At 37.1% G+C, this 11693-nt stretch overlaps 1 protein-coding gene across 1 annotated transcript; it reads left to right on the top strand.

Moving 5' to 3' along the window:
* Nucleotides 1-2082: 2082 nt before the first annotated feature.
* On the top strand, nucleotides 2083-4133 carry GCK72_023674 (uncharacterized protein; the record flags this gene model as incomplete). The annotated part of the gene is made up of 10 exons (XM_003109578.2): nucleotides 2083-2253; nucleotides 2307-2393; nucleotides 2461-2616; nucleotides 2662-2750; nucleotides 2798-2888; nucleotides 2935-3068; nucleotides 3113-3200; nucleotides 3247-3357; nucleotides 3863-4006; nucleotides 4059-4133. The coding sequence occupies 10 exons, from the start codon at nucleotides 2083-2085 to the stop codon at nucleotides 4131-4133; spliced, it is 1146 nt and encodes a 381-aa protein (XP_003109626.1).
* Between the last annotated feature and the right edge of the window lie 7560 nt (nucleotides 4134-11693).

Below are 11693 nucleotides of genomic sequence, written 5' to 3'. Positions count from 1 at the left end.
TGTGCATTACTGGCTATGAAAGTATCAAAATACGAAATTTGGTTTCATTATCATTTATTATCATTATCTTTCTCTGACCTAACCCGTATTTGATCTTTGTGTCTGCACTATCTTACCATGGAAAAGGGAAAAAGAAACTGTCGTTTTCTTCTGACGCCTTCTGCAGACAACCAAACACACTTACTTTGAACTCAATTATTTGACGCGCACATCATCTTTTTTCGCACGTTATCAATTTCAAGTGAAACCATCATCGACTCTGTGCGATAACTGATCGACGTTGCTTATCTGTTTTGGAATCTGTGAACATGCCACAACTTTTGTTTCCTCGCCTATTCTCTTTGGTTTGAAGGATGAAGACGTTTGTTTGGTCAAATTATTGAATTGTTATGCTCTCATTTTTTGAGTGAGTTTTTCTGAATGAGTCTTCTGAAGAAGAAGAAGAAAGGAAGATCTCTACTTGATGAATTTGAGGAACCACTTGGTTTTTTTAACCACTTAGTCTTTTATTTTGTCAGTTTTGAATAACGCTTGCTCCAAGAAGTGTAGTTTTGAAGTTCTCGTGGTCATTGTTTCAACCGAATTCTTTTGTATGTACTAGATATAGGATATAAGTTTTAGTGAAGAGTATCGAGAAATAATAGCTTGAATCTAAAAAATATCGAAACTCACAAGAAAAACGATAATATCGAAAGCTGTTAGTAGTATTTAATTTTGATTACTCTAATAAACATAGGCGTTCACAACAAATGCGAAGCGAAACTTCATTTAAAGTTCCAAGTGTTTACTAAAAACAACGGCAGTGAATTTTTCTAAAAAGTGCATCTTGTTTGCCAAACCTGAAGTATTTTTTCCTGATTGTATAGTAAGCAATGTTACTAAAAAACTAAGAATAATATGCCCTCATCTATGTTTTCGAACTGCTACAAAAAATTCTTTTAGAATGTTTTATGGTTTGATCCTATCATTTCTCTCCCTCAGAGCATCCAATTTGTAGACTGGTGGAGGTTAAATGAAAAGATGGATTATTGGTGTCACTGGCAACATGTGTTGCCCCTAATTCTCTTCAACCTGATTTTGTGTTTTTGTCTTCCAGTCGTTTTCATTTGATAGCTGCATTAAATGCATTTGGAGTCATTATTTTTGATTGCTGCCTCACGTTCTACCCCCATTTTCTCTCATCAAGTAGAACGTAACCTCTGGAACAGAAGTAGACAAAAGTGAAACTCGGACACCAACCAAAAATTGATGGGAAACATGACTTATCATTTTTCTCTCATCTCCCAATTTTTTCTCAATAGCTTGTCACCGAGTCACAACAATGAAGTTTAACAACATCACGATGGATGATGAGATGTTACTACACAAGAAACACACTTTCAATATATTTGCTTGTTTCCACCAAATCGATGTTTTTTTTTCATGTTCAACTTTTTCTTGCATAGTTCTTCTGTTTTTGAGCTCTTGGGTGGCATATAAAACTTTGATGAGATTAGAAAGATGCTCAGAACGATGATACATTAAGAATAGGATCGGAAATTCCTTATAAGTGACTCAATTTGGATTTTTGATTCTTTCAAGAGTCATTAGTTATGTGGAAGATAATAGTGACCGTTGATCTTAATGAGGATATTCATTTTTAGATACTAGATATTTCTAACACGGATGTTAATTCTCATTCCGATTAAGATGTGGTCTATGAGACAAGACGAAAACTATTTCCAGTTGGTTGACTGGCAAAATTCAAATCCAGACTGCTTGCTAGAATGTAATACGACTTTGAAGTTGAAAATTTTAAAAACACACATTCACTATTTGATGACCTCCTTTAACGATCTAATGTATTTCCTCATTTGAAAATGAACAGAAAATTGCAGTATTTGGCTAACGGCAGTGTTTCTTTACTCTTCTCTAGCCTGTAACATTTTCCTGTAAGTAAAAGTTTTACATGGCAACTAACCAAGTGTGACAGGGATTGTATATAATCTTTTGAAACACGTTCTCATTTAAAACTTTGTACTCTTTGAACTATCTTTGACCTCAAATAATCTTTTCGCATTTTTCTTTTCTACCTTTTCCAGAATGAAAGTTCTCTACTTGTTTTGCTCCTATTTTCTCCTTCCATGTGTGGCGGAAGTTGAGTTCCTATTAGCAGTTTGGCGGCACGGAGATCGAGCACCCGAGAACCTACCATATCCCAGCGACCCTTACAATGAGACATACTGGCCCCGTGGTTGGAACCAACTGACAAATGTTGGTTATTGGCTTTTAAAAACTACACGCCACTCATTTTTTTTTCATTGCAGGTTGGCATCGATCAAGCAACGAAACTTGGGAACTTTTTACGAAGACGGTATCGAAGTTCGGTTCTTCCTGCGTTTGACAGAAAAAAGGTGAGAAAACGGATAGTATCTCAAGAAAAGGAAAAAGGAATAGTGACGAATCTGCTGTTATTTTTAGATAACAATCCGTGCTTCTGATGCGGATCGTGCGATTGAGACAGCCCAGTGTGTGGCCACCGCCCTATTTCCGCCTGATGGTTTGCAAATGTGGAACGAGGGAAAATATAAATTCTGGCAACCAATACCAATACGTACTAATGGGAAACCAGATCCTGTGAGATAAGTGTTAAATGGATGTTATGATTTTGAAAAGTTTCAGATGCTTCGTCCTAGTAAAATTCAATGTCCATACTATCAAAAAATAGTTGCCGACGAGAGAAAGAAAATTGAAGCAGATATTAACGAGAAGTGAGTTAATACCGTGTTGGAAAATCATAACACCTGTCAAATATCAGATATAAAGCTGAACTGGAAATGATCTCAAACAGAACTGGTCATGTAACTCGTTACGGCAACATCAAAGATGTTTACAATATTATTCTCGAGGTTTCACTATTTTACTAATGTTGCCTTTCTCATACTATCTTTTCAGCATTACAACGGATTACCGTTTCCAACATGGGCTGAGGAAAAACTTAATGGTAGGAGCTTATTGGATACTATCACTGAAATAAGAAGAATTGCCAGACTACAACTTTTTAACAGCAGAGAAAAAGCAAAGTACATGTATGTTGAACCTGCATCTACATGAAGTAATGTTTCACTTCTAGGGCTGGGTATATGATCAACAGTTGGTCTGAAAGTTTGGTATTGGCATCTCAACACCTCAATCCAAAGAAAGCATTGTTGTATTCTTCGGTATGGATTTGTTGGATGAAAGTTGCCTAAAGTGTCTTGTTTTCAGCATGATGGAACGTTGACTGCTTTATTGTATGGACTCGGTATCAGCAATCACCAGTTGATTCCATACACTGCATGCATAATGATTGAGTTGCACACCGGAAACAACGTGAAGGTGAGCTAATTAGTTTAGTTATTTAGGAAACTTTCCTCAAGGTGTATCAAGGTGTGTTCTCATGTTTTCATATTGTAATGTATGCGATCCCGTGAGCTCATTCCCAAATGGAAACACATTTTTAAACTGTCCAGAACTCGTTGAGAGCAAGCAACAAAAATTTTAGTTGGTGAAATGGCCAATAAATTCGACTTCGCCCTGATTTTTTTCACATTTCAAAAGTATTTTCAATCAATTTTGTTGCTTTCTTTCAATAAGAACGATGGAAAACTACAAAAATTGATTGAACTAAACATTCGAGAAAAAAACGACTAAACTCTCAGCAAACTGCAAAACTCATTACGGCCGAAGTCGAATTTCTAGTAAACATAGAAATAGACCTGAATACGCTTTATAGTGTCTGATTTGTTAGTTTTTGAAATTGAAACTATGAATTGTTCCGATTTCAATTCTCCCCAAGTTTTTCAACACTCCATAAATCTATTTTTAAAAAACCCAAGTTCAGATATATTTCCGAAACACGACGTCTGAAGATCCAGATGATGTGCACGAGCTTTTTGTGCCGGGATGCTCGACGGATTGTCATCTCTCCAAATTCATCAAATCGGTGACTGGTGTCCGAGTCAAAAGTCTTGAACATTTGGAAGACGTAAGAACTTCGGGTCATTCTCGCGGGGATATATCTTTTTCCATTCTTTCAGATATGCCAATCAGCCTTCGCCCGTCCATCAACCTTGATTTTTGTCATCATCGTCGTCATGCTTCTGATTCTGTGATTTATCGTTGTACATATTTACATTCCGATTGCTCAGAAAATTGGTTTTTAGTTGATTAAATTCAAATCTAGATTTTTCTCCTTTTGATTTTCAATACCCTTCAGTATTACTTTTGCTTCTTATGACATTTACCAACTATGAATTTTTGTAAAAACTCCTAAACCATCTAGTTCTCTATTTTTCTGTTTGATTCCTTCTTCAACCATGAAACCCTCTTGCAACATGCATTCGTTATGTAATTGATCTTCCCATTGTCCACTTTTGCGCTCTATTGAATATCTAATTCTTGTCCACTAATCGGATTGTTCAAGTTGCGTTTGTGAAAACGGGCGGTACACTTTACACAGTCAGGAGTGGAGGGGAGGAGTAGAAAAAATTACGCAGTCAAACAGCGTGGGGTAGCAAAAAGAAGAAGAGAACGAATTGAAATGAGGAGCGAATGATGGCGAATATCGGCGGTGAGGGAGCCCCCTTGCTCTCTCACCGGATATATTTTGTGCCCAGAGCTATCTCCCGGCTGATGTCTTACAACAGAAGTTTTATCCGCAAGCACACTCGTTGACGGGATCCTTGTTTTCTCTGCGTTCACATGTATTTTAACACCCGCGATTATTGCTTTTTACTAAATGCAAACTATGCACATTACCACCCGTTTGTTACTATTTTAGAAGTACTTCGGACCTCGTTTCCCTCTTTTCTCCACTTTATTATGGTTATGACAAATCCCCCTTCCTCTTCTTTCCCCTTCTTTTTATATTCATGAACGAAGGGAACGCTTATCCGCTAATTGGTCAACCACCCCACAAACCAATCCACTTGAATGTACTTACATGTTGCTCCCATGTATGCCAAAACATTACCATCTTCGAACATTCTTGTTTTGCTTTTTCCATCTTTATCTTTACTAATAATATTCAACAGATCCGTGTGTCCGTTTATTTGTCGCCGATCATAACTCCCTCCGTAGTAGACCAATTTTTATGAAACCTAGATAGATAGATAGGAAATTTCCCTTAGATGATGCCCGTCTTTTTCTTTTTTCAAAAATATCAAATTTGACGTCTTCTGGAGACGATACCGATTTCAACAGTAAAAAGCGTTGAGAAAAGGTGTGTCCCGACAGGGTGGTAAAAAGCTCAACTACTGACTCGGCGTTTCTTGACTGCATTCTCGAGAGCGCCCCGGCCGCGCGTATTTGGTGTAGCGGTCTACGCAGATGACTCTCACCCACGGGGTAGTGAGTTCGTTCCCTCCAGGTCGGAAATCTTTTTTGGTTTTTTGTTTTGAAAAGAACATAGACAGCCAGTATATGAAAGTTGTATATAACTTTTACAGTAAAGATTTTGTAGATCAAAAGGGTCAAGTAACTATCTGCACCAATCTTTTGTCACTGTTCCCACCGCTACGATTCTATCATAATGGGTGATTGAGTTGCAACTTTGACGGTGTTCAAAAATTAGAATTCCAAAAAAACCGTGTCAGAAGCTGATGGCAGCTTACAATAACAGTTTTGTCCGCAGCTTCATATCAAAAACTCAAAAAATACTGTAAGTGCATTGAAGAAGAGAATATGAAATCCGAATTTCTAAAAGGGAATTGACTTTCCGTGTGCCTTGAGAATTCTCTATAAATTTGCACCCCGATTGTTTCGAATTTGCTCTTCTGAATGATAATAATCAAAAAATGCAAAACTCCTGAAAAAAAGAATACTACTAAAGAAGTGATGGTGATTTGTAAATAAGGAACTTTGTTGTGGCACGGTTACCTTCAAAAATTTAAATGCTAGGATGAGGATTCATTAAAAAATTATCATTGTGTGCCATATTTAGAGGACGGAGGCGGCATCGCCGCTAATCAGTCCAAAATCGAAAATTGATATTTCAATTATCCCTTCCTGTCCGAAAAAAAGCAAAGTTACCAAATTTCTGTTCTTTCTGAAAGACTCTTTTAAAATAGTTCCGGTCAATTTAGGATAAAAATCACTGAGAACATTTGTAAGTTCCTATTAGAAAAATAGGGATTATGTTACAGAACGGACTGCTCAGAGTCAGCAAAAACTATTTACAAAAGAAGAAGATTTTCATACAATATAAAATGTAAAAGAGAAAGGAACCGGGAAACCCTTTTTTCTTTGTTACGTATCATAAGGTTCGGAGTTAGCATTAGATCGCGCCTAATCGATGACGTTTTCAGCGACCCTATGGGTTTGTTGAAACTTATAGTTTTATTTCGCCAAACGAGGAGGGAGGAGGGAGGCGGCATCGCCGCCGATCAGTAAAAAAATTGAAATCTGAATTATTACTCGCCTTTTAGGGAGGTTCAAAAACCGCTCATTCTAAATACCATATTCCATAAGGATAGAAAAAGTCATTGAGAGATTTCAAAATTGTGCTCTGCCAGAACGGTCTGCTCAACTAACGAAATTACCAACAAAATGTTGAAATAAATGGAAGAATGCTACTCAAGTAGTGATGGTGGTTTGTGAATAAGCAACTTTGTCGTTGATCGGCTACCTAAAAAATGAATTCTAGGATGAGAGTTTGTTAAAACACCGTCTTAGTCAGCCATATTCCGAGAAGGGAGGCGGCATCGCCGCCGATCAGTCAAAAACTTCAGGAAGAGTACTTTGAATCCATTTTTTGAAGATGTGAATAGAAAAGTCTTCAAGTTCTTAAACTTTAGTAAAAACATATTGTCTTAGTCTGCCATATTCCGAGAAGGAGAGGCGGCATCGCCGCCGATCAGGCAAAAAATAAAAACTCATATCGGTATGATCACTCGCCTTTTGGGGAGGGGAGAGAAGAGTTATCAAGTTCACGTTCTTTTGTAAGACTGTTTCGAAATAAGGAAAACATAGGAAGAAAGTTCAAATTCGAAAATTCAAAAACAGATCATTCTCAATTCCATATTCTATCAGGATAGAAAAAGTCATTGAGAAAGTTTGTAGAATTTGAGTCTGAAAAGGAGAGATTTTATAATTGTGCTTTGTCGGAACGAACTGCTCAGCTAAGAAGCGCCGCAGGCGCTGTATAACTGAGTAGGGTGGTGTAGGGAAGGAGGTTTAGTCGCCGTTAGGCGACGTAAACCGACTGGTAAAGGATAATGTTTATTTCTGGCTGTAAAAAGTTTTCTATGTGCACGAAAACAGTAACGATAGCGGAAAGTAGTTAACAAGCTGAACTTCAAATATGGTTTCAACGTCTACAGTTTTTTATGTATATGGTACTTCGGATATACAGTAGCGAGCATAAGTGAGTACCCCTAGGTACTTTTATGTGTAACTCAGCTGAATCATGTCCGTTTTGCCTAAACTTTTTTTTGAAAAAAAGCCAAAATATTCAGCAATACGAAAATATGTTTTTTGAAAAACTTCCATCACTGATTTTTTCGATAATCGATGTTTCCTGATCTTGATTTGAAAATCCGAAAAAAAACTTTTTATTTTTCTCTTGGAGTTATCGAGTTTTTGATGTCAAAATGATGGAACATGTTCAAATAAACAAAAAATTATGTTGGAATAGTTTCTCAACTCCTGAGCATCGTGCTAGAGCTCCAGAAGTCAAATGTAGTGCATTCGAAAAAATCATCATAACTCCTCAAAAAAAGCTTCAAATTAGCCGCAACATTCACCAAAAGACGTGTCTTGAGTTTTTCTACAAATCAACACCAAAAAATTACAGATTAAGAAAAAATTTTTTTTCTAATTTTTTCACTAAAATTTTTTTTAAATTCCTATTTTTTCTCAATTTCTGGTATTTTCTGACTAAAACACGAACAAGGAACACATAAATGTGTTTTATTATGTGTGATAAAGCATCTTGCATGCAGTTTTTGAAAGTTATGTTTGTTTTTCATCCAGAAAATACCAGAAATTGAGAAAAAATAGGAATTAAAAAAAAATTTTAGTGAAAAAATTAGAAAAATTATTTTTTCTTAATCTGTAGTTTTTTGATGTTGGTTTGTAGAAAAACTCAAGACACGTCTTTTGGTGCATATATTGGCTAATTTGAAACCTTTTTTGGGGAGTTATGAAAATTTTTTCGAATGCACTACTTTTGACTTCTGGAGCTCTAGCACGATGCTCAGGAGTTAAGAAGCCAATTCAACATATTTTTTTGTTTATTTGAACATGTTCCATCATTTTGACATCAAAAACTCAATATCTCCAAAAGAAAAATAAAAAGTTTTTCTTCGGATTTTCAAATCAAGATCAGGAAACATCGATTATCGAAAAAATCAGTGATGGAAGTTTTTCAAAAAACATATATTCGTATTGCTGAATATTTTGGCTTCCTTTCAAAAAAAAAGTTTAGGCAAAACGGACATGATTCAGCTGAGTTACACATAAAAGTACCTAGGGGTACTCACTTATGCTCGCTACTGTAAGATGCTAGGTATCGATATCCCTTTAATCGAATCAAAAATAAATAAAAAATTCTCGAAGACAGTGAAATTGAAAACTATCAGAACAAGTGTTGTCAATATATTATATAATCACAGCCGTTCCTAGTTGAAACCGTTTACTACTTACTACGGTAAGAGAAACTAATGTTTGACAGTATCCGATTGTGAACATTTTTCTGTTTTTGAAAATGCTTGTCTTTGATTTTTAGTACATCATGAAGTTCATCAACAAACCTCTTTTGTTGCTCACTTTTTCTCCAACAGCTGTTCTTCTAGAAACATTGCACTCTTACCTCAAAATTCTCCCTCATGTATTTATACACCATTGTTTTCTTTTCAAATGCCAATTTCAAAATCAACCCGCAATGGGACATGCACCTTCTCCATGGGTGGCCGTTTCTCATTTCTCAATTCTTCTTCCCTTTCCATTCTCTTTCAAAACACCGTTCAATTTTGTGGGAGGTCGTTGTTGTGTCGGTTGCACTTTGCATTTATTACCCGATTCGGTGTGGACCCCACACATTCTCATTTCGAAAACTCGAACCTTTTCTATTTTATGATTCTCTTGACCCTTTGAACACTTTTGGGAATAACCGGGTGTTTGAGTCTGGTTTCGTAATTTGGAAAGAACACCATAAATTCAGAGAAAGGGTACGGCTATTTGAGGCTTTTCTTGGTTTAACGACATTGAAGCATCTCGATGTTGAAATCCCATTTGAGAAACTCATTATAGCACCGCAAATTTCTTTTTTGAAAACTGAGAGTCCGCAGAAGAATGCAGTTCTCAATATATGTTTCATTGTGTGTGAATATTTAATAGTATCTTAATTGTGTTACCGTCATGCAAGACTTGTATATATAAAAAATTTCCCAACAAACCCTCCACATTCTTTAAGTCCTTGTATCTAGACACAAGCTTTCCAATTTAGCGCATCCACATGTTGCTCTTCATTATGGCATCCGCTAATTTAGTAGTTCAACTTGCCGCAAAGACATTTTTCTGTCCGTTCACCCAAGCGAACATGCTTTGTCGTTTCGGGTGCTCATCCGCAACCTAAACAACATTATGCCCTCCTTCCGCCCTTCCAATAAGGTCCTCTTTTTCCGACAAGCCATCTATCTTCAAACATCGGGCTAATCCACATTTTATTTGTTCGACCCGGTCTTTTTGCGGTTCATCCATGTGAACACACATATATGTCCCATGAGAGTAAAAGACTTGATGGAACATACCTTGAGATTTAATTAAAGTGTTCGCTTTTTTCCTTTGTGGCCTCTCTTCCGCATCGGACTCTTGTCTTTTTTATTTCAACGCGCTTCGCTGCCATAGATTAACTTTTGAACTGGCGGCCGATGAGCGGAGGACACACGGACGTTTTCACGCTTTTTTCCATCAAAATTGGAATGTTTCGCGCAACAGACATCATGCAAGAGTCGTTGTTGTCTGTACCAAGGTCGCAAATCCGAACAGACCGACAGACGTCTCATACACCTGGATCCATAACACCTGCAAAATTGGTGGTCATGGAAGGGCAAGAAACAGAAGAGGAGACTTATAAATCACTGGCCTCTTTTCAATTTTCTTTTCATTCTGCAGACACTTTAGATGGTGATGATATCTTATTCTTTGAAAAGGGAAGCTGTAAATTCTGCTATTCATTGGGTAGCATACACAGCTGCACCAATTTAATGGAAGGGTGCATTGTCTTGAAAAAACTAGGACAAAAGGATTATATCCGTTATGTTCTGCAACATTTCTACGTGTTTGTTGCAGGAATGGTAGATATTAAACTTGGGCATATATTCAAGATGTTCTCATATATTTGAGATCCGTGACTAATCAAAATTGGATAAAGTATTCAATTTGCTATGAGAAAAATGTTTGAATTCGACCACACCCAATAAAATCTCAACGGCTTTTTCTTGTATCCTGAATTTGGTTGGCCTATTGGTCGCACTCATTTATTTTTCATCCTCCTCCCGTTCCGTTCCTCATTTTCTTTTCTCTCCGAGATTTCTCCTCTGTTTTGGAATAAACCTTCATTGTCATGAGTTGCTTTGGTCCTTGTTCTCTAGCTCCGGATGATCTAATATACTAGTTGGGTGAGCATTTCGGGATGATTGGTATTCAGGACGTGCATGCTCATCTAGCTTCCTCTTTTCTCCTCTTCTTCTTCTTCTAACACAAAGATTCAATTTCACACTTCTGGTGCCCACACGTTCTCTTTTGTTGTCAACTTCACAAATTCCTCCTATCTTTTTGTTCTTGTCATTTTGAATTCAACTTCAAATTAGAATTTCAATCCTGCTTCCTATTTTCGTCAATGTTTCGATTTCAGTGCGAGAAATCACACTTCTAATCGGAATATTTACCGTTTTCAAGTAAACTGTCATTTCCGATTGGAATCACAACAGATTGATAACATACCATTGGTTCCGTTGGCGCGTGTCTAATATCTTGCATGTGTCCGCGTATTGCATATCCAAAGTTGAAGTTAACCCATTTCTCTCTTATATATATTCCGTTTTTTAGAGTAAAAGGTGAACTTCACTCGACTCTTCACATCTTCTTATTATAATATAATTGAGCAGATCATAAATGTTGTAAATAAATAGAAAGTAGAAGTGGCCTATTGGCTCTTCTTCCTCATTTACTCTTCTTTTATCTTCTTGCGCATCTAACTGGACAAGTCATAAACCATTGAGGTGGCATAGCTGATAGAGATACGTCTGAGTCTCCAGTCAATCTTTATGTGTGTGCGCGTGTTGCGCAATACAATACTCGGGTCTTCCTCTCTCCCCCATAATATTATGATTTACCTATCTGCCTTCATAAGTGCATAAGGGTCACCTCTCCCGATTGCCTCCTCCTCCTCATACTTTTTTACCTTTTGCTAGCTTTGACAGACATTCAATACTGTTGACGCTTTTTTCTTTTGCGTTCAGAATATCTTTCGGTGCGGTTTCTCACAAAATCCTGTTTTACTGTCAGGGTTTTTTTCAAGGGCCCTTTTCAACGGCCTCCGCTAGACATTATGGCAGTTTGTAGCGATTTGGGAAACCGCCAACACCATATTATATCGTAAAAAGCGCAGGACTACCAGTACTGTAGATCGTTCGGAATTCGTTGTGTTTACCGGGTCGTCGTTCCTACTC

This window comes from Caenorhabditis remanei, chromosome X (genome assembly GCF_010183535.1).
Source record: "Caenorhabditis remanei strain PX506 chromosome X, whole genome shotgun sequence".
Lineage (NCBI taxonomy): Eukaryota > Metazoa > Nematoda > Chromadorea > Rhabditida > Rhabditidae > Caenorhabditis > Caenorhabditis remanei.
This window is presented reverse-complemented; position numbering and strand designations above follow the sequence as displayed.